We start from the raw sequence: 21917 nt of genomic DNA on the forward strand, positions 1-21917 counted from the left end.
ACTAGGCACGCCTGTGTTAAAAAATAAGTAAAACACTTCTGCATATATTGATGTCTTGATTTCAGGACCTGCATTAATGTTTTACTCTCTTTTCCAAATACACTTGTCCTCTGCCATGCATTCAAAGATGCCTTCACTATTACCTTGCAGAGTGTGCTTTACTAAATCTCTGTCCCAGCAGCATTGCCACGATAAGCAGCTCCTCGTCTTCTAACTGTGCTATAACATGCAGCTGCACATGCCTGGCACCACAGTGGCATGATTTCTGTCCTTCTCCAAGACTACGGATGTTCAATTACAGTGAGCCGTTCCTCTCTGCACAGAGAGCAGATGTAGATGCTTCAACTTCATGTGCATTCAAGCTGCTCTCTATAATCTGTGCCTGCCCAACCTGGTGGGAGAAACACCTGGGCTGGTTCTACATGTCACATCCCATCTGGCAGCCCCCAAGCTTCAGGACGGGCTGCTTATGGCATTGGTGGGGGAGGCCACTTCGTCATGGCATAGAGTGCAATGCTAGAGACTTCATTTCTGGCACTGTTAGATGATATGGCTGCTTGTCTCTTTTCTGCTCTCTTTTCTTATCACAAATTTTTATACTGCTTTTCTACTTATTTTCACGCCAACTCCTTATGTTAAAAGTCTTGTCTGTGATTCCTTAGTTACTGTTTAATCCAGCTAATGGTCATTTTACTCTTTAGCATTATCACTTCGGGCTTTCTCAGCACCTGCATCTTCTCAGCGCAGTTTAGTGAGTTTCATTCACATACACATCTCAAATTACACCCCTTTCTAATCAGATATTATTATCCATGCCATTTCACAAAGGGATAAGTCTTTGCATCTTCACATCTCTCTGTTATTCTTGCAAGGTATCTGATCCTCAATGACATATTCTCCAGTACTGACATTTTGATCCTCCCCCACAGTCTTCAAAGTGCATAATATTAGCTTCCCATGAGTGGCACTAACAAGCCTTCAAGACTCACTTAATGCTGCTTCTTTACCTGTTGTAAGCACAATTTTCTTGCAGACTGCATCTCTTTACTTGTCATGATGTGGTTGAGCACTGCTTCTCCATACCATTGCAAAAGATTTTTTACCCTATTGTAATTCTCTAATTGGAGTTACCTGTTTAATCATTACCTTCAAACAGTGTACTCCCACATTCCCCCTGTACCACACTGAGGCCAGTGTTTGATTCTCTGTATTATTATTATTATTTTAATACAATTGTGAGCTGTGTGTCTTCTCTTTCTGGACAAAGTGTACCCTAGGAATGTGTGTTCTGATTCATTTCAGAACTTCTGAGCAAATCCTGAAGATTATTTTTGGGAACATATCAGAGTATTTTGTTTAATCTACTGTGTCTGCTTCTCGGAGTGTACTTCATTATCTTTGAACTATCTGTTTTTTGTCCATCCTCTCAATTTTATATTCCTAACAAACTGTGAAGGTTTCAATTTTTGTATGTCTCAGCATCAAATATCCTTGTGCAAGAGTACTGTCCTATAGCATCAGTTGGCATGACAGAATTAATACCTCATCCATCCCCACATATTACTTTTGTCTTCAACTGCACGTCCAGCATGACAGAAGTGTCTGGAGTGAACAAAACAGCTGCTCTGGTTCCTGAGGAGATATCCAGGCCTGGCAGGGGTTGTCTTGCAAAATTCCAGCTTTTATCTGGCTCCCACCAGGTTGTACTTGGTGCCATTTTCATTTGGGTGCTGAGTGCTCTGGTCTCCATATTCCTGTCAGATCCTACTCAAAGACAGAACCATATTGCTAGTTACTTCCCGTCTGGAGTTTCTCTAGGAGATCTTCTGACTGGCAGAAAAGAGGTCAGAGTTCTAACAGACAACTGAATATGAGGGTGCTACAGCTCTTTTCACCCAGGCAACATGAAGTACAGAAGATATAACCCCCTTCCCCTCTGTTTGTCTCTCAATGGTACACAATTCGAAGCTAGACAGACACAAGCAGGGACTGAGTATGTGCCCAGAAGGGACTCATTGCTCCTGCTTGGGATTAAGATTGTGGGGAGGAGGGAAAGATAGCAAGAACTCTCTACCCAAGCTGAAAAGTCCATTGGTAATTTGGCAGAGAAATGCAGGTCATTCCTCCCGTCTCTGGCCTTTTGAAATCCAGCACAGACTACAGGCTGGCAAAATTGCCCAAGTGAAAGAGAAGTAGGTGACTGTGCAGAAAATGTAAAAACAGTGAAAAAAACTGTTAAATGTCATTAATTGTATTCATGGCTTGCTTTTATCTGGCTGATGAAGAGAGTGGAGTGGGGAGGCAGAGCAACTGTGCTGGGGAAACCAGGGTGTTTACAAAATTCCCAGCTGCAAAGCCATTAGCAGTGGGCAGGTGGAGAAGGGGGAATGAGGACGATTCCTTTCATGGAAGTGCTTACAGCAAAGGGTACAGTGAGGAGGGCATGAGACTGACCAGGGTTATGTTCCCCAGCTTCTGTGTCTGGGATAGGGCAGAGAAATTGCAGGGAGATCACGCTACAGGTGTGCACTGCAAGTTACACAGGCAGTTGAGAGAAAGCAGAGGGGGACACAAACTCATTTTACTAGGAAGCAGCTCTAGAGGCACCCGAGTGCAAGCACTGGAAGCGCTGCAGACGTGCTGTCTCGAGTTAGGTACAATCTGTGGAGATGTGGAAAGCATCTCCCTGGCAGCAGTGCCCCCCCTCCATGCAGCACACGCACAGCTGTGTCCGAGGATCGCTGGCATTTGCTTCTGATCAAGGAAAGGCTTAGAGTGCCTGGGACTCACAGACCCAGGCTAAGTAGCTAGCCCCTTTGTGTTTAGATTTACTGAGCCAGCATTGAGCTGATTTGGCTCCTGGGGACTGGAGAAGCACACAAGATAATGCACTTCTCTCTCCTGGTGGGAAGCTGGTTTGGTGCCTTATTACTGTAATTGCCAAATCCATCAGTCACTGCAGACTCTCCCTTGGACTTCATCTTCTTTTACCCTCTGCTCTGGAAAGGATAGACAGCCAGTTTGGACAATGCTTACTGAAAAGTGCTTAGTATTTTTTTATTCTGGACTGTGTCTCTGGGCATCCTTGTTCCTGTCTTTCTTTAAAGGTAAGGTAAGCTTGTGTGTGGTTGTCCATCTTTATTATTTTCCCCCTACACACCAGTCACACCCACCCCAACTCTGTTTTCAGGACTCGTATCTGCATGTAGTTTAAACTTCATCAGAATCCAGTATTGAAGTTGAGGGGAGTTTTGTAATCAGTTTGTCTCAGTCAGTGGATCTTATGCTACTGAGCACCTTCTCTCAAAGAAGGAAGAAGTGTACTCTTTCAATGACAGCTGAGCTGTTTTCACTCTCTGAAATTAATTGAAATGATTGCATTTGGGGACAGAAGTGAGTGTTCTTTCTTTTAAAATTTTTATCAATTATTATTATTATTTTTTTTTTTTGGTGGAAAATGAGAAACTGAGGCTTTACAGGATGGGTATGAGAACCATATAGGTGAGTTGCTGAAAGAGTTTTTCTACAAAGAAAATACCATCAGAAGAAAAAAATTAACTGTTTATGTGTATGATTTGGTAATATTTGCAGCTGCATAAGCACATGAATTTGCTATTCATAATTTAATGTTTTTCTCTTCTATCTTTTAGTTTGTTTCGGTAAGAATCTTTCTAGGCCGTGATGGGTGTAAGCTAGAAGTATCTAATAAAAATAATAATGGGCTCCTGTAGGCTGAGGTATCACCTCTGACCAACCTGTCTTCTGAAGTTTCAGTATGTTACAAGTGAAAGTAGTACCTGTGTTCCAAAACATGAAGGATTGCAAATGATAAAGGTATTTGAAGTGAAAAGGGAAGCTGAAATCCATAGTTTTTAAAGATTGTTTGGGTTTCTACACAGAGTATGTTTTTTTATCTAATAGCTTTTTATATGAAGCATACATGCCTACGACAAATGTGAATTTTAAAACTGAGTATTGCAGCGTGTCGGACCATGTCATGTTATCTGTGGTTTCTGCATAGAGAAAGGAGGATTGTCTTTTTAAAGCAGAAAATGTAGTTCCCATGCTTGGGAAATGCAGAAGCACAGGAGAATTACCTATATGTGATGTTGCACTGGACTGTAAGTGCCACACAGATAATTCCTCACTGGTTTACCTGAATCTGCAAAACAACTGTGAATTTCACTGTTACAGCTCCACATTTCAACTGCCTGATGCAGCAGTGGTATTTCAGAAAATGTCCCTCTGCCTTGCTAAGTTAAGAGACTTGCTACCCTTGTAAGACGTTTCTGTGCTACTTCAGAGCTGAGCTAAAATCTAAATGGTGTCTGCTAGTTATTGATTTAGCTCTTTTTATATACAGGCACTCAAAATATGCCCTTTCAAATAGTGAGTGATCACTAATTCACCAAGGAGGATGTTCAGTTTCTGTGAGTAGTACTTGAAGACTAACTGCTTTTATAAATAATTGAGAGGATTTTTTTATTAGGTGCTTTTACCACAAGTTTACAAGTATGTACTTTTACAGATAACTGCTAATACAGCATAAAATGAAGATGGGCCATATTTACTCTCTGCTGTATGGACATATCTATTTTCTTCAAGAAAAAGAAAAGCCACAGCAATTGGGCAGTTGGGGCAGAAGGAAAAAAAATTGAGATGATCTTAATGTGGAATCAGTAGCGGAGCCTTTTAAGTAGTGAACTTCAGATGAACTCCCACAGGACTACTCAATGCATGAAGTTGCAGCAAGCCTGTCATAATTAACATCACTCTCAGGTAGTGCTGTGTTGTTTCAACAGAATTCACAGTAGTAGTAATTTCTCACAAATGAAAGCTCCTGGAGAGCAGCTGACAGGCAAGTTGTAAAAATGATTAGGAAAAAAATGGCAAGCCACAGCAACAACAAACGCAACAAAAATCACAAGCACTCAGTCTTCTTTTTTTTCTTTCTTTTTTTTTTTCTTCTCAGTCCTTTCCATGACTTTCTGCTTTAGCAGCATCATCCTGCTGCTGGGAGCCCTTACAGATGTGCCCTTCTTGTTAGGTTATTGCACCCCTTCTTGTCTAAGTGCCTGGAGGTAGCAGTGCTTTTTGGGGGGCTATAAGACATAATGAAGATAGGCAAACTGGTCATCAGCTTCCTTGGATCCCCAGTTACTTTTCTCATAGCCAGATGTCCCTTCCAGGCCCATTGCAGAGTCTGAAAGAACATCTATAGGATGGAAGTGCTCTGTGAATCCAGCAGATACATAGCAATTTCAAGAGTGTCTGGAAAACACTGCTCCAGAGAAGGATGGGAAGGAAGGGATGAGAACCACACTTGCTGCTTGCCTTATGCGTGGTGCACTCTGAGAGCCAGGGTACAGATGACTTGCAATGGAGTTCTCCCAGGAAACATATTCTACTGACCACACTGAGACCTAGCCTCCCCAGGGACTGTTACCTTCAGCATGCAGTCCTTTGCTGGGTTTGAACATCCAAGTTAAACACACACTTTGCTGAATATCGAGCTGAAAGTCTCCAGCTAACCCATGTATTCTAATTACTCTGATTACTACTTTATGTACATCCTTTTGTTGTTGTTGTCTTAAAGTGAGGCTACTTAACTGCCACACACCCCACACAGAGCAGTCAGACCCCTTAGTTTCTGTACTCTGTGCAGGTTGACATTAGAGCCTTAGTCTGGCCATGTGATTTTGAGAAGTCCAACCAAAGCAAAGGCAAGGTAAGGACAGAGATCCTCCTCTGCAGGCCTGAGGGAATGGAAGGGCTAAGAAGTATGTGACACATCCTGTGGCAGGGAATGCTGCAAACAAGCTCAACAGCTAAAGGACAGAAATGATGAAGTAATTCAATATGACTTGTTTTGCACCAGTTGAGTAAACCAGCTTCTCTTTGGCTCGTTTAGCATAGAGTTGAATTTCTATGTTACATTCATTTTGTGCTTGCTTACAGTTCTACAGACTTAGAATAGCTCTGATGATCACATCAGAACACAGCTGATGATCTTAATAAGCAAATCCTCACTAGGACACTGGTTTTGGTTCAGTTTCATGCAAGCGGGTGCTGTTTCTGCAGTAGCAAAATCATTGGCAAGACAGTCCCAAAAGGCCAGATTCTGCTGCCAGGCTACAGTTTCTTTACTGTGAGCTAGTTAGTGACAGGAGTTTAGAGATCTCTGTAGCAGGAAGAATCAAGGCTGGTATTTAAATGCTTATCTGTGAAGTCTAACCTTTGGGGGCCTTAATTGCATAGGACTGATGGAACTGCAGTGAGCTGTGAAGATCAGAATGGTTTAGTCCAAAGAGACTGTTAAATAGATCCTAGAAGTTCTGTGTCGTAACAGAATACCATGTATTTTCATGGCAATTTGGGTGCTTAGTGGAATGGCTTCACCTTCATAAACGTTAGCAGATCGGAACCAGATATTAAAGTCAGATATTCTGTAGCCTTTTGTAATCTTCATCTGAAGTTTAAATGTAATGTTTAGTCCAGATTTTCCAAGTTGATCCTCTCTGAGTTGTGTCACTCCACTGGTAGATACATTATACAAAAGATAACAATGCAATTGGCAGTTAAAATAGGAACTATATGAGGAAAACTTTTGCTTGCAGATGTCAATGTCTTTTTCCATGTTGGTTTAAAAAGATCCCATGCATGACCTTGCAGAGTTGGGAAATTACTGCTAAATTCCTGCCATTGCTGTATTATCTGGAAACAAAGACACTGGAATCTGGTCATTCTGAATGCTGAGTGTGCAAGGAGATGACACATACATGGATTCAGACAGGACTGAATATACTGCTTGTGGCACAGATCCATCCGTAGGCATTGCCCTTCTCTGTGATCAGAAATGCCAGAGAAGAGGTACAGATCAGCACACTTACAGTAGATAAGCAGAGCTTTAGGCGAATCTGTGAGTTATGGTCTGCAACATTTGCAGTCTGGATGGTGCCTCTGGAGCCATCATCCATGCTGCAGCATAGGGGGACATCCAGTAGTCTTAGAACAGAAATTTGTACCCAACATTCATGTTCTAAAGGTGGCTCCAGTTTTTTTGTTTGTTTGTTTGTTTCTCTCTGTTTTGTTCTCCAAACTGAGGTACAGAAGAGGATGAGCTAGCAATGGCAATAAAATATTGGATGGTTTTGTTAGGAACTTTTCCAAGCCCAGAAAGAGAGAGGTACTTAATGTTTATAAGGTGCAGTGGGTACAGTGAACAGCAGCATCCCTTCTTGTACTGCATGAAGATGACTCTTCCCAGAGTCTAAAAAAGGAGTTACATTAGTCACAAGGCAGGAGATATAAGCACAATGGCTGTGATTTTCAAGGGAACAGAAGTACTGAAATGCCATTTGATTTCACTGTATGATCCGAATGAAGGTTTAATGCAGTATTTTACCTATCTGTTGTAATTGATAGAGAAAATTTTCCCAGTTCTAGAGTGATTAAAGTAGATCAAAACCTTGGGTTCACTCCTGGTATGGTTGTTCAAAGACAACTGCATAATATAATTAAGAAAGGAGTAAAGTTACCTTAGATTGGTAAGGCTAGCGATGGTGATCAGCAGAACCCAAGGGAGTGAGTGAAGTAGACAGGAGCTTATTGCTGGTGTAGGACAAACTCCTGAGCAAGTATAGCTCAAAGAAAGAGTGTTGTTTATCAGACACTTGTACTGTCATTCAGGACAAGAGCAACTCTGGTCCCTTCCTTTGACCAAAATCAAAACATCATGAAGTATAATGGCAGATGGGAGATTTGTCAGCAAAAACAACCTAAAGCTATAATTTGCAGGTTGGGTTGGCAAGATTGTATACTGTGTTCCCTGAACTTCAGCTGTGGCTGCATAGAAAGGAATCTCTGGATCACTTTGATTTTCACCACGCCAAGAGAAAAAATTGGTTTGTAAATTGGAAAATATGTATTTGTGGCTGCTGGAGTAAGTGAAGATTTGGTCTCTGGAGTAGCAGACTTTTTGATCTGCAGCTTGTAGAATAATTCAACTGAAAGGGATCTGTAGAGTTTGCTCTGTCTGGTACCCCTTCTCAGAACAGGAACAGCTCAATGGGATTAATTCTGGTGATCGATCTGGGAAGATCTCCAAAGATCATAGTCTCCCTTATGTTGAACATCCTTTAGAGGAAAAAGACTGCACTGATCTCCTGGAAATGAAATGGATGTGATTTCTGTCTGGTTGGTGATGTAACTGAGCACTTCGCAGGAGAGTCTGGCTCCATTACCACAGAACCATAGAATCATAGAATTGCAGGGGTTGGAAGGGACCTCAAGAGATCATTGAGTCCAACATCCCTGCAAAAGCAGGTGCCCTACAATAGGTTGCACAGGTAGGCATGCAGATGGGTCTTGAGTAGCTCCATAGGAGGAGATTCCACAATCTATCTGAGCAACCTGCCCTAGTGCTGCATCATCCATACTAGAAAGAAGTTCTTCCGCATGTCAGTATGGAACTTCCTATGCTAAAGGCTTAAGCCATTGCTCTTTGTCCTATTGCTACACACCACCAAGAAGAGCCTGGCCTCAGTGATTTGCCTCCCAACTCCTATTAGATAGTTATAAACATTTATCAGATCTCCTCTCAGTCTTCCTTTCCCCAGCCTGAACAGACCCACATTACTCAGCCTTTCCTCATAAGGGAGGTGCTCTAGTCCCTTTGTCATCTTTGTAATTCTCCACTGGAGTTCTTCTAGAGATTCTTGTCTTTTCTGAACTGGGGAGCCCAGAACTGGACACAGTGTGGCCTCACCAGGACAGAATGGAGATGGAGGATCATGTCCTTCAACCTGCTGGCCATGCTCTTTTTAATGCACCCCAGGATACCTCTGGCCTTCTTGTCCACCAGGGCACACTGCTGGCTCATGGCCAACCTGTTATTCCACCAGAACATCTAGGTCCCTCTTTGCAGAGCTACTCCCCAGCGGGTCAGCCCCTAACCTGTACTGATGAATGTGGTTATTCCTCCCCAGTTGCAAGACCCTGCACTTGCTCTTGTTAAATTTAATCAGGTTCCTCACTGCCCAACTCTGTTCATCCAGGTCTTGTTAAATGGCAGCCTTCAGGTATGTCAGCCAATCCTCCCAGCTTTGTATTGTCAGCAAGCTTGCTGAAAGTGGACTCTATCCCTTTATCCAGGCCACTGAAGAAAATGCTGGACAAGACCAGACCCAGAACTGACCGCTGGAGAACACTGCTAGTTAGAAGCCTCCAACCAGACTCTGCGCTGATGACAACACTGAGCAATGCCAGCAAGCCAGTTCTCAATCCACCTCACTGTCCACTTATTTATCCCACATTTTCTAAATTTCACAACAAGGATGTTGTGGGAGACAATGTCAGATGACTTGATAAAGTCAAGGTACACAACTGCTCTCTCCCCATCTACCCAGCCAGTGATGACATCATAGAAGGCTACCAGGCTAGTCAAGCATGATTTCTGCTAGGAGAATCCATGCTGACTACTCCTATAACCTTCTGTTCTCAGTTGCCTGGAGGTGGCATCCAGAACAAGATAATCATCTTTTCAGAGATGGAGGTGAGGCTGACTGACCTGTAATTTCCTGGATCCTCCTTCTTGCCCTTTTAAAGACTGGACTGACATTGTCTTTCTTCTAGTCTTCAGGTACCTCTTCCATTTGCCAGGATCTCTCAAAAATGATAGAGAGCAGTTCAGCAGTCACCTATGCCAGTTCTCTCAGCACATGTGGATGCACTGGGGCTCGTGGATATGTGTGCATTGATTTTGGCTAGATGCTCTCTGACCACATCCTTCTTGACCAACAGAATGTCTTCCTTTACGCAGACTCTCTTACCTCCAGGTCTGGGGTTCTTGAGGGCTAGTCTTAGCAATAAAGGCTGAAGCTAAGAAGGCATTCAGAATGCCTTCTCAGTGTCCTGTTACCAAAGCACTCACCTCATTTAGTAGGAGCCCAACATTTTCCCTAGTCTTCCTTTTACTGTTGAATTACTTAAAAAACATCTTAATTCCAAGATGTCCTTAACCTTCCTCGTTTTATCCCTACATGCCATGACAACATTACTATATTCTAAAATATAGTATATATAAGAGGTGTGAAAAGTAACATGAAGGTTTTCTTTAGATACACTGGTCAGAAGAGATGGGCAAAGGAGAGTGTACCCTCTCTGATAAATGAGAAGGGAGAACTGGCTTCAACTGATATGGAGAGTTCTTTGCCTCAGTCTTGTCTCACAGTCAGGCTTCCAACTTCCTTCATGTCCTTCCCAGTGTAAGAGTGGAGCAAATTTGGGACCACATCGTTAGGATGAATGTGTACAAGTTTGCGGGGCCAGACAATATGCATCCCAGGTTTCTGAAGGAACTGGCTGATGTGGTTGCCGAGTCGCTCTTCACTGTATTTGAAAAACTCTGTCAGGCAAAATCCCCAGTGACAGGAAAAAACAGAAAAAGAGAATCATCACTCTCATTTTTAAGAAAAGCAGAAAGGAAGATCTGAGGAGCTGCGGAACAGTGAGCCTCATGCCTGTAGCTAGGTAGATCACTGAGTGGATCTCTCTTCGAGGTATGTTAGGGCACATTCAAGACAAGAAGGTGATCTTAGACAGCCAGCCATCTGGTAGCCTTCTGTGATGGAGTGTCAGTGGACAAAGGAAGACCAACTGATGTTTACTTGGACTTCTGCAAAGCCTTTGACAAAGTCCCATATTACATCCTTATTTCATAAAATCACTCAGGTTGGAAAAGACCTTAAAGATCATCGAGTCCAACCATGACCTAACCATACTACCCTAACTAACAACCCTTCACTAAATCGTGTCCCTGAGAACCACATCCAAAAAGATTTTAAACACATCCAGGGATGGTGACTCAACACTTTACAATTCTCTGATATCCACAGAACTTTAATTAGCCTACTCCAGCCCTAAAAGAAGTGTTACCTGTGCTTGAAAGCTACAGATCCTCACAAATGACTTGGGAATCATATTACTTCCCTCCTTTGCAGTCCTGGTTACCTTGCTAGACTTCTCATAAGTTTGATGTTAGTGCTTGTGTTCATCATTACGTATTCATCTCTTCTCTCATCTCTTGCCCATTTTAGTTTGTAACACTTTCCTACCAAGTATCTGTTCGAAGTCTACTAAAAGACAGAGGTCTAACCTCCACTGAGACCTTCTAGCTGATGTTACGATACAAAGCTAATGTACCTCACATGCTAATTAGAGACAATTCCAGTTTAAAGAACTTTGTTACACATACAAAACTACTTTAAGTCTCCGTGCAAATAGGACATGCATGTAGATTCTTCCAGCAGACTTCCCAAATTCAGTGTTTATTTTTCTGTATGGAATGAGGCTTTCTCCCCTCATACCCTTAAACTCTGAGTACTGATTGACCATTTTAAGAGCCCTAAGCAAGACTTGCTTTTCTAATGTAGCCCAACAGCTACACCATAGCATACTCTGCAGGAACATTTTGTTCAAGGTCTAGGACTTCTTCTGATGTATTCTTTAAAGATACTGTGTCCCCAGCTTCCACTAATTTAGTCATCCTCACTTGTTAGATTAACATCTGCCTGCACATTGCCAAAAATGCCAGTGGGAGGTCAGAATGATTAAGAAAAGATAGATGAACTGAGAAAACGTGTGAGTAAGGGAAGGTGCCATTCAACTGCAGAGAACCTCCTCTAAGCTGGGCAAATCATTTCCCCTTTGGGTCAAAATGCTCTAGCAGACTCAGGAAGTATGCACGCAAGGCACTTTTTGCTTTTGGGGCTGGTTGTGGTCTCTGAGAGACCAAGCAGCACAAAATTTGCTCTCTTATCACATGATGATCATACACCACATGGACATGGACATGCACTTTTTTTTTTTTTTTTTTTTAATTTGCACTGACATAATTCATAGAATCATAAAAGGGTTTGGGTTGGATGGGACCCCAAGGATCATCAAGTTCCAACCCACTGCCACAGAAGGAGCTTTAGATTGAAATTACCCAGTCTGCTGATTGAAAAGAGTAAAATCATGTCAAAACCAGGCTCCCCAGATCATCATTGCCTAGGAGTTCCTCATTTTCATGTAAAATTCTTTCTTCCTCTTAGTTGGGATCAATCAGCCAATGCAGTTTTGGTCGCCAGACAACAGCAGTGAAGGCTGTGTATTTCATATTCCTATTGATCCCAATGAAACCAGGACATGAGGAAAAAAAACAAAAAAAAGCACTTACCATCCTGAAAACAGAAATTGATGCTAACAAACACACGTGTCACTGAGACCTGGTGACATTCAGAGTATGGAAAACAGCTGTGTACTTCATGATACAGACTGAGCTCTGCTACTTGATATGCCCAAAATCAAATTTGGCTGAATCAGCCAAATTGAACAACTTCTTATGATTTTGTATGTCTGAGGTCATATCTCTACAGATCTTTATTTTGTTCATCACAAGCCTAATTTGCTAAAAGTTATCCATTTCCCTCATCAAGACAGCCTTAGAAGGAGCTTTTGTATTCAACAAGGAATAAATTCAGACTCCCTGTTGGGAATTCTTGTGCCTGTATTTACAACTTCCTTTGTGTTTGGAGACCTGGATCACCAAAGCTTGGAAAGATGTATTTTCCTATTTCCCAGTTCAGGTGTGGAGCACAGACAAGGATGAAAAATGATCAGCTGTTCAAGACACTGTCAAAATTCTCAGTGGCAAAACCCACATCCCTTTCACAGGGCTCTGAAACCATGTCTCTTGTCATCTATCATTTGAGTTTCTGACAGAGGAAAGACAAGCTTGCAACTTTCTTAACAGGTCTTACATTGTCCATCAGTGCCCTGCCTATTCCTCTCAAACATTGCAGCCCACTTACTTTGCTCACAGGCCATAGATAAGGCTTGAACAACGTAGGAAGAGGATACAGGAATTAATCCTGTCCTTGCCTTTTGCATCCTCAGTATCTTTGGTGCTTTGTTTTGTTATGCAAGTGCAGTTTTCTGTCTGACAGGGCAGAAGTTCATCATTAATTTCCTAAATCTGGGGAAACCTAGTTGGACAGAGAGGTGTAATAGTAATTGCAGGTATCAAAGCAGATAAGCAAGTCTGGTGAAGGCTCAGAAGATGATAGTTAAGAAGAGAGATTTTTTTTTTTTAAACCCAATGCAGATAACAGTAGTACTGAAGTCTGCAATGACATCTTCAGTTTGCTGCGCAGCACTATTGTCCAGTCTCCATTTCCTACTCTGAAAATAGTATGAATAGCAAATATTATAAATAGAAGGAAGGGAAAGATTAGATGAACTCCCAGGAAGAGAAATGTCTCCAAGATGTGAAGAAAGCAAAGATAAATATCAAGCATAGTACTCCCATTTGTTAGTGACAAACTTCCCTCTTCCCTCTACAAGATGGAGAAAGTGGTTTCTTTTTCACAGGTCAGAGGTGAGAGAGTGGCCTTACCTCAAAACCATTGCCATATTGTGAAGGTTCTTTGGCACTGGTGATAGTACGAAATTGCTCTGGAAGAAACAGGAGACGGTCAGAGTGAAAATGTTTTGAATTGTCCTGTGGAAATGAACGACTTAGTGTGCCCAAATACACTGCAGTGGCTCTGGTCAGTTGCAGTTGTGTTTAGTGGGCTTGGAGTGAGTTCCTTTTGTCTTACTAGCAGCACTCAGTTAGTGAAGCTCATAAGACTTTCCTTAGGAGGGCTCTCCCTTGATTACTGGCTTGGGTGCTGATATGTACGAGGTGAAGAGTTGTGACAAGCTGTCCTGCAAACCACTGTGTGGGGGGGAATTCAGAAGCCCACTCCAGTCTGCTGGTGACCATGTCCCCTGTGCCTCACTTTTACCATATGATTTTATGTCTTTCCATGGGCCTCCGTCACTGCTTCTCCTGACAGAGATGCTGGGATGGCTGGCACGGGTCATCTCCACACAACCACAACTCCCTCCAACATGTTTCAGTGGTGGAGTGAGGAGGGGTTGGATTCCCACTTCTGACCCTTTGTCCATCTTCTCCCTCCTGTGCTACCCACTTCTGTTATTGTAGTAACCACGCTTATATTGCATGGAGCTGATGTAAACTAGCATCTCGGTAAAAATTCTGTTTTTTTTTTATTCTGTATGCCTTCAGCCAGTTATGTTTCTAATCTGGAGCAATGAGGTTGTTCAGATAACTAGCAAATATTTGAGAGGTATGCTGCTGTTAATATCTTAATGCGTGTCTCTTCATCTTACATGCATATCTCAGCCTTTAAAACATCTGCACCAAGCCATCAGGACCACTGAAAAAATAATCCCATCCTTTCATTATATAATGGCCTATATACTCTTTTTAGCATGTTGTCATGTGCCTGAAGTCTTTGACTTGAAACCTTTCCTCACATACCCTTTAATACCCTTCTCTGCTGGCAGCTCTTTATCTGGTAGAAAGGAACAGAAATGACCAGTGTCGGGAAGAGCAGGTCCTTTTTGCTTGGGAAAACATGGCATTTCTCACATTTCTCTGGGTATCTAATGAAATTTGAATGTAAGATGCAAAAATAATCTGCACAGTGAAAGCTGAAGATAAGAGTCAGAGATTACCCAAAGGGAAGCAGATTAAAAAGAAGTTTTAAATGAGGGATGTATTCAAATAAACATTACTCGCACACACACAGGGCTGAGGCAGCTGATACGATTCCATTGTCTTGTGTGCCTGTACTTTTCCCTGAAGATGTGATGGTGTGCATTTTAAATCAAAGGGCATTGAAAGAAATAATGCTTTTACAGCCACAGATAAAAGCAGAAATGCTGTACATAAGAACAAAAGCGGATGGGACACATCTGTGTCTCTGGGGATTAAGTGACATATGGTAGCAACATGCTTTACATTCTCAGAAAGTGGGAAAATATACAAAATAAGGTGAGTGCTTTTTAATACTTACCAAAGCAGTGTAACTGCACTATATTTGTGTAAGTGTTGTTGCCATTCCAATTATTTATGTCAGTGAAGTCACCTGTGAAACAGCTTGGTTTTAATCCACTCCTGTTACTTCCCTCATAATTCATAGTTGTATGTGCTTCATATCTTCCTGTGATCATTCTATTTGCATTCTTGCAGGCATAGCTAAAATCCCTGAAAGCACACAGTGATAAAGTAAAAAGAAAATAAATACTGAAATGCTCTGGAAGAATCTGCAGTTTGTTAGGAAAATACTTGAGAATTCCAGAAGCTAGCTCTGCTGCTCAAGGGTTTTCCTAATGGCTTTTGCTGTGTAAATGTTCCAGTCACTCATATATTAGGTAACTGTGATGCAGTTAAATATAAATATATATATATATACTAGTATATACCAAAATGTATACATAAACCATAAACCAGTATAATGACACTGGTTTTCATAGAGTCCAGAACTCCATCAGTTTCTTTTGCAAAACAGTAAAAACCAAAACTAACAGAAACACACCCCCAAAAAAGGGAATGTGTGTGTACACGAAGAGGGAAATGCTACAGAAATATTGTGAAATACCTGCAGAAAATATAAAAGGAGTAAATAAATAGGCACAATATTTCTACAGATTTGGACCTTTTCTGAACAGCAGGGGACAAAATGATTGAACACGTAGTCAGCCAGGAATATGCTGTTGATTTTAACAGCTGTGCTTATGCAAATTCTTCTTAGAGTGGTTTTTGAAAAATATAAGAAAAAGGCATGCTTTGTAACTCAGAAACACACTGGCATGCAAATGTGTCAATAAAAATGGCATAGGAAGAATAGGATGTTTAAACTGAAAATGCTTTAGGTACAAATAGCTCCCATAGTCCTGTATGAATAAAGCAGTAGCTGAGGACTGTGCCAAGAGAAATGAGCAACAACCAGAAAGAGTTCAGCTAGAAGCTGGTTCAATGCAGACAAAAATAAAATAAAATAAAATAAAATAAAATAAAATAAAATAAAATAAAATAAAATAAAATAAAAAGATTATCAAAATAAATCCAGGGAACAACATTAACAAGAGGAGGAATGATCAATAAATGTAAATAGGATGGCTCAGATCGGCTTGGAAATCCCTGTACTTCCATCTTCCCTCCAATTAATGTTTCATTGTTTAGTTGCTGTGCAAAGCAAGATATTCTGTGGCCCACAACAGAAATACTAGGTCAAGGAGTTGACCCCTTTTGGAGCAAACCTGGGGAACTGGCAAGGCTGCCTTGGAGCTCAGGGAGTTCTGCATGCCAAGGAGAGCAGTAGGATCTAGGAGCCAACGTATGACAGCCCTACTCCTAGGAAAGGAGGGAGCATCTGACCTTCCTGGGGATAGCATAAGTGCAATCTAAACAGAGATAGTTGTGATTGTGACAGCCTTTCTTACCAGACAGCACTGAGCAGCCTCCAGACCAAACAGCCCCTTTGACAGCACTGAAGCCGAACCCTCAGAAGGTGCAAGAGTGTTGTGTTGGCACAGTAGGAAGTCAGGATGTCACTCCAGCACAGAAGAAGCAAGCCAAGTCCAGAAGAACAAGGCAGACAGAGAGGGTAGAAGAGGTCTGTGATCAGCCCATAACCACTTGTCAGGAGCCTTGTGTTTCTTCAGGAGGACAAGCAAACTGTTAGTGGAGGAAGCCAGTGCAACCCATCAAACCACATGCAGCACACAGTGTAGGGGTAGTGGCTTCACTAGTTTTGGTCAGATTAATGTCTTTTTCTTTTTTTCCTACCAAGAGGTTTGGGGTCATTTAAACACCTAATTTTAGATTTGTGGAAAGCACAGATACCTGAGTCACACTCAGATCAGTGTATGTTATGTCACCACAAGGCACACATGCCAACTGAGGCAGCTCTCCTTGATGTTGCTGTAGAGATCTGACCTCAGACGTCGCTGGCAGCAAGAAATTTTGTGCTCGAGTGTAGGCATGCCCAGTTGCTGAGTTGGAGCTGACATCAGCCAACAGCAGCTTGATCTAATCTCAGTATCTCAGAGAATTCAAAACCCTTTATAGGAGCAATGGTGGCTCATAGTCAGTATGAGACACCATCTGTGCAGATCTTATCAGAGATGCCTCTCTCCTTCTAGATGTTAAGCCCCACTTATCCAGATTCCTGGATGCAGTTATTAACTTGCTTCTAGACTTGCTCTGAGGAGATCTCTGCAGCTTAGCTACTAAAGCTTTGCAGATGTTTATTTGATAACCAAATATTTCTTGTTTTATTTCTACTGACTCTGCCTAACCTGTCTGGGGAATTGCAACATGTCTGTACTAACAATGCTGAAATCCTACATACAAACTGTGTGCATGCAAAGAAAGATGGAGCCAGACTGTGAGCTGGTAGCAAGGTGCCTTTTTTTATTTCTTGCAGAAGTAACTTAAGGCAAGCATGCTGTAGGTGAATGGAGGAGAAGGACAGCTGTTCCCATGCATTTCAGAAATAAGTCCATAGAGAAGACACATTTTGATTTTTTCATTTACATCATAGGACTCCCTGATCCAGCACACCACACTGCTCCCCACAAGGGATGTCTCTAATCTTACATTTAGAGGAACACATATTTTATTGTATTTCTTGTTAGAGAAGATGATAGCATACTGCAATACAGAAATATTTCCTGGGCAGGCTACCTTGCAGATGGTTCTCAGCAGCTCTGTCCTAAAAAGAAAGATACAATTTCATTATAATGTATGTTTCCAGAAGAATTCTGTAGCTGTTTATGGGTCACAATTATCAACTGATGAACATTGCAGTGTGGGTGTGTTGCAGACTTTGCACAGGCTGCTGTATGAGAGGAGATTCAGAGAGGTACAGAATACATTAACATAGACCATGAATACACCTACTCTACATAAAGCTCTTCACAGTACCATAAGGGGACTTTATCCCTGCCATGGGTTAATTGTCTTGTGCCTGCCAAATGTCTGCAAAATGCAGGAGCAGCTTAGGGAACCAATGTAAGTTACACAAAGTGTAAAGCTGAGTCACAACATACTCCAAAATTCTGCCCACCTTTAGCAATTGCATTTCACTTAATAACTCCAGCTTTTTGTTTAAAGCGTATTTTCAAGAGAGAAATCCAGCAGCCTTGATGAGGACACTGAGATGAAACAGCTTCTATTATAGAAGCTTACAATGTTCCTTGCTGGAAATCATGTTCTGTTCCCAGATTTTATTTTGCTTGTTTGTTTTCAATTTCTGGCCCCACATATAGCCAGCTTTGGTGCCCTTTTCGCAAAATAGAGGCCTTCAGTATCTAGTGCACATCTCCTCCAAGTCCTCAGCACCTGTTATGAGAAAAGAACGTGGAAATCAAATTTGATCATTAAAAAAAAAAAATCTTTTCTCTTTTTTAAAAAAAAATTGTATTTCTTCTATTTCTGTTACCATTTCTTCTTGTGTGTTCATTGAGAATGATTTCCTACTGTTTCCTATATAATTCAGCAACACACAGGATACTGGCTGAGGTAGTGGGACATTTTTTATTCAAAGTGGACAGCATTTTTAATCAAAGATCCTACAGCTAGAAACCATAATTCTTAATGTCTGTGCCAGTTACTTGTACTTCTCCTGTAAAACACATAGCCAAGCAAGTCTGCTTGGTAGCAGACTCTGGGAGACTAACCTGGCATCATGAAGTTTTGACACCCAACTTCCAGCCTAATTGAAAAGGTGGAACATGTATTAGGGACCAGTGAGCTCCCAGTGCCTCTGCTTTTGATAAGGTTTCTGTGTCTGAGGGGTAGGCAATGGAAAAGCTTATTCTACCAGTATTCCTGAGAGATCCAGACTTCCCCATCTCTAGCAAACACTCCACTTAGCACACAGAGATGTAGTGTCACAATGCATTAACACAAGCATTACAAGGGAAAAAAGCAGCAATCTCTCTGGAATAGGAGACATGAAGTATTTGAAAATTACAATTTAAAGAAAAAGTCTATGAAAACACAGGTCTAACTTGCCACCCATCTCATTTCCTGCTCCGAAGCAAACGTAGCAGAGAAATGGTATTCTGATTGGACTTACTGGGTCTTTGCAATGCCAACAACTGCCACGGCTACATTCTAGGAGACCCCAAGACATTCACTGCTTCTGAATCTCTGTAATTTTGTGTACTTAACTGGGAGCACACATGTAGCTATTCATGCCAATTCAGCCAGGCAATGTATAGATCAGCTAAGGATACCTTAACAATTTTGGTTACAAGAGGTAGGAAAATAACAGGACCCCCTGCAGAGCGGAGAGTTGAGGATGGGGTGGCAAACCAGGTATAAGAAGAACAATAATATGTAGTAAAATGCTGTAAGCTGAGTTACACAGTGTGAAGACATTTTCCTGGAATACTTAAGGTTATGTTCATGTCTCTCCCAGTCAGACCTCTCTGAACGAGCTCATTTAATGCATCACAACAGTAGTGATATCAGGGCACTGAGCAGCCGAGCTGACTACCAGAGCCTGGGAAGGCACTTCTCTGTTGCAAAAGCTGAGGTAGACAGTTTAAAAGGAATTTTGGAGGCAACCATTACATAAGCACTCAGGATGAGGGCAGAAGTGCTGACAGTCATTCCTTCCCTAAAGCACAGGAACATGGAGAAGATTGCTACGGGAGCGTGCTGGGTAAGTGAAAGGACAGCAAATTTGCTCAAATCATAGAGCCTCTGCCCATTAGACATTGTGCTGCTTGTTTTCCTTGTTTTCCTTCTTACAGGGGGGTCTTACAAGGGAATTGGGGTGTGCTGAGGCACAGGAAAACAAATACTGAGAACCTAAATTAATGCCTTGCAGGAAAGCTTGTTTAAGCTGGTGAAGCAGAGAAACTGTGACCAGGACTGCTTATTGCAGATGGTTAAACATGGCATTCAGTGTCAGCAAGGGCTATTGGAGCAGCCCTAAAGCATCTCATCCCCTCATGCCCCATGACCATGTAATGTATTATTCAAAAAAAGAGTGTCCATAAAACTGATATGTCAGTGCAGCTCACCAAATTAAACAGAAATACTTTTCCTCCTCATTCACTGCCATATTCATAAGCCACAAAACTCCGTTTAGTATCAGGAAAGCCAAAGGGAACATGAATTCAACAGGATTAGAAATAGAGCAATATTACTGGCTTTAAAAGGTCTGGCTCTGTATTTGAGAGATGCCTGTTCCAGGCTTACAGGGCTTGCTGAGCACAGTAAAAAGTTGGGGAAGAGGAAAGCTGACTCTTAGGGTTTGCTTGGATTGTCAAAAAGGCATTCAAATTAACTACTGTGGGAGGAGTCCTGGCCTCAGTGTGAAGAGCTCTGGTCAAGAGTTTAAGATTCACACACACAGAGACCAGGAGATGCAATGGAGTAAAAATGCTTCAGTCCAAAGTAATAACAATTCAGAGAGTAGATTCCCTCTCAGGGGTTGGTTTTCCACAGATCGGGAAATGCACACTCACACTGACAAGAGTGATTCGTCCTCGGGGAGCTGCAGTCCATGACGCTCACCCTGTCTGATGCATCTCTCAGTAATGCTCAGGCTGACACCAGCCAGAGTACCAACACCTGCACCTCCTGGGGACCTGAGCTCCTGAGCAGTGTATCCCAGCAAACTGCTGGCCTTGACAGGGGTGGGACCTGATCCATTGCTGCTACATCCATGATAGTTGTGGCCAGGAAGCACAGCAACAACACTTACATGAACTCTCTCTGTACCCAGCGGAAAGCTGAGGAGCCAATACACAGCAGCATTATGCTACTTAAGCACATATTGAAGTTCTGGTAGTCATTAATAAGTTTACGAGTCTGCATGGCATCTTCTGTTGATCATTCCCACAGAAAGAGAAGTTAAGCATCTAACACCTTCAGTTCAGTATCACCATTATACATACCTATCAAATATTCTAGCCTTCATACCATCACCTTATTTGGAAGAAAGGCAAGGGAAGTAACCCAAAGCCTGGAGAGACTGCCACATAAAACTGAAGACAGTATGAAGAAGGCTTTTTACTATTTCCTCAGCACACACCCAGGAAAGCCTGATAAATCTGCTGTGAGTGAATGAGTATACCTGTTGCTTATGCTGGATAAACACAGAATATATCCAAGTAACACCAGTGCTGGCACACTGCACTCCACTGATAGGAAATAAGAATGAGCAAATAAAAAAAGCTCTCTTACTGCCTTCCATCAAGCTGTCTGATAATTTTGGAGCCTCTGACCATTGTCTGGAGGGGAGCCCAAATGTGGGGAACTTTTACTCTGAGCCCGAAAGACTGTTCAGTAGTTCCTGAGTGTTAGTAAATAGTTAGAGCATTAATAGTTATTCTCTTTAGAAGTTCATCAGTCACATATGCAAAAAAGACGTGTCCATCACACCTATATTAGAGTTTTGGGGAACTTTTGGGAAATGCTTCTTAAGAAGCATTTTTTGCTAAACAGAAAAATCATCATTTGTCCCCATCGGGACAGCATGACCAGCCTGAGTGACAGTGACCTTTCTTTTCCCCTAGTCTCTCAGCAGGGTGAAAGCCAGAGACGCTTGTACAGAGATCTACTGAGAAACTACAATCGTCTGGAGCGCCCGGTCGTGAATGACTCCCAGCCCATTGTAGTTGAGCTTCAGCTTTCTTTGCTGCAGATAATTGATGTGGTAAGTCGCTGGCTGTCCTGCTCTCTACAGCACCCATTCAGCATAACTAATCTGACCTCTTATGTAGGTACCAAACACTTCCTCTTAATCAGTCTGTCAGAGGTGAGAGCAGGCTGGCTTTGACTGAGCATTCTCCTTAAGTGCTGGAGTACATGCTTTGACACTTTGAAAAAGTGAATATCCTCCTAGAAGCACAACCATCTCTGATACAGCATGAGCTGCAAGAAGATTATGTAGTTTTTCATTTATTTTAAAGAGAAAAAAGGAATGCAGTAGTTTAGAAGCCATGTGTCATTACAAATTATTAATATGTTCTTCTCAGAGCCATGCAGGATGCAATCA

General features: G+C 42.0%; 1 protein-coding gene across 1 annotated transcript in view; it reads left to right on the plus strand.

Moving 5' to 3' along the window:
• The first annotated feature begins 1340 nt into the window (after positions 1 to 1340).
• The window catches only part of LOC116234835 (neuronal acetylcholine receptor subunit alpha-7-like), a 66908-nt gene continuing 46331 nt past the window's right edge, over positions 1341 to 21917 (plus strand). Inside the window, exons 1-2 of the mRNA XM_031602649.2 lie at positions 1341 to 3107; positions 21436 to 21575. Coding sequence (XP_031458509.1) covers positions 3029 to 3107; positions 21436 to 21575 — 219 coding nt within the window. The 5' untranslated portion in view covers positions 1341 to 3028. The remainder of the gene's footprint in view (positions 3108 to 21435; positions 21576 to 21917) is intronic.

This window comes from Phasianus colchicus, chromosome Z, assembly GCF_987193195.1.
Source record: "Phasianus colchicus chromosome Z, bPhaCol1.hap1.1, whole genome shotgun sequence".
NCBI classification, from domain to species: Eukaryota; Metazoa; Chordata; class Aves; order Galliformes; family Phasianidae; genus Phasianus; species Phasianus colchicus.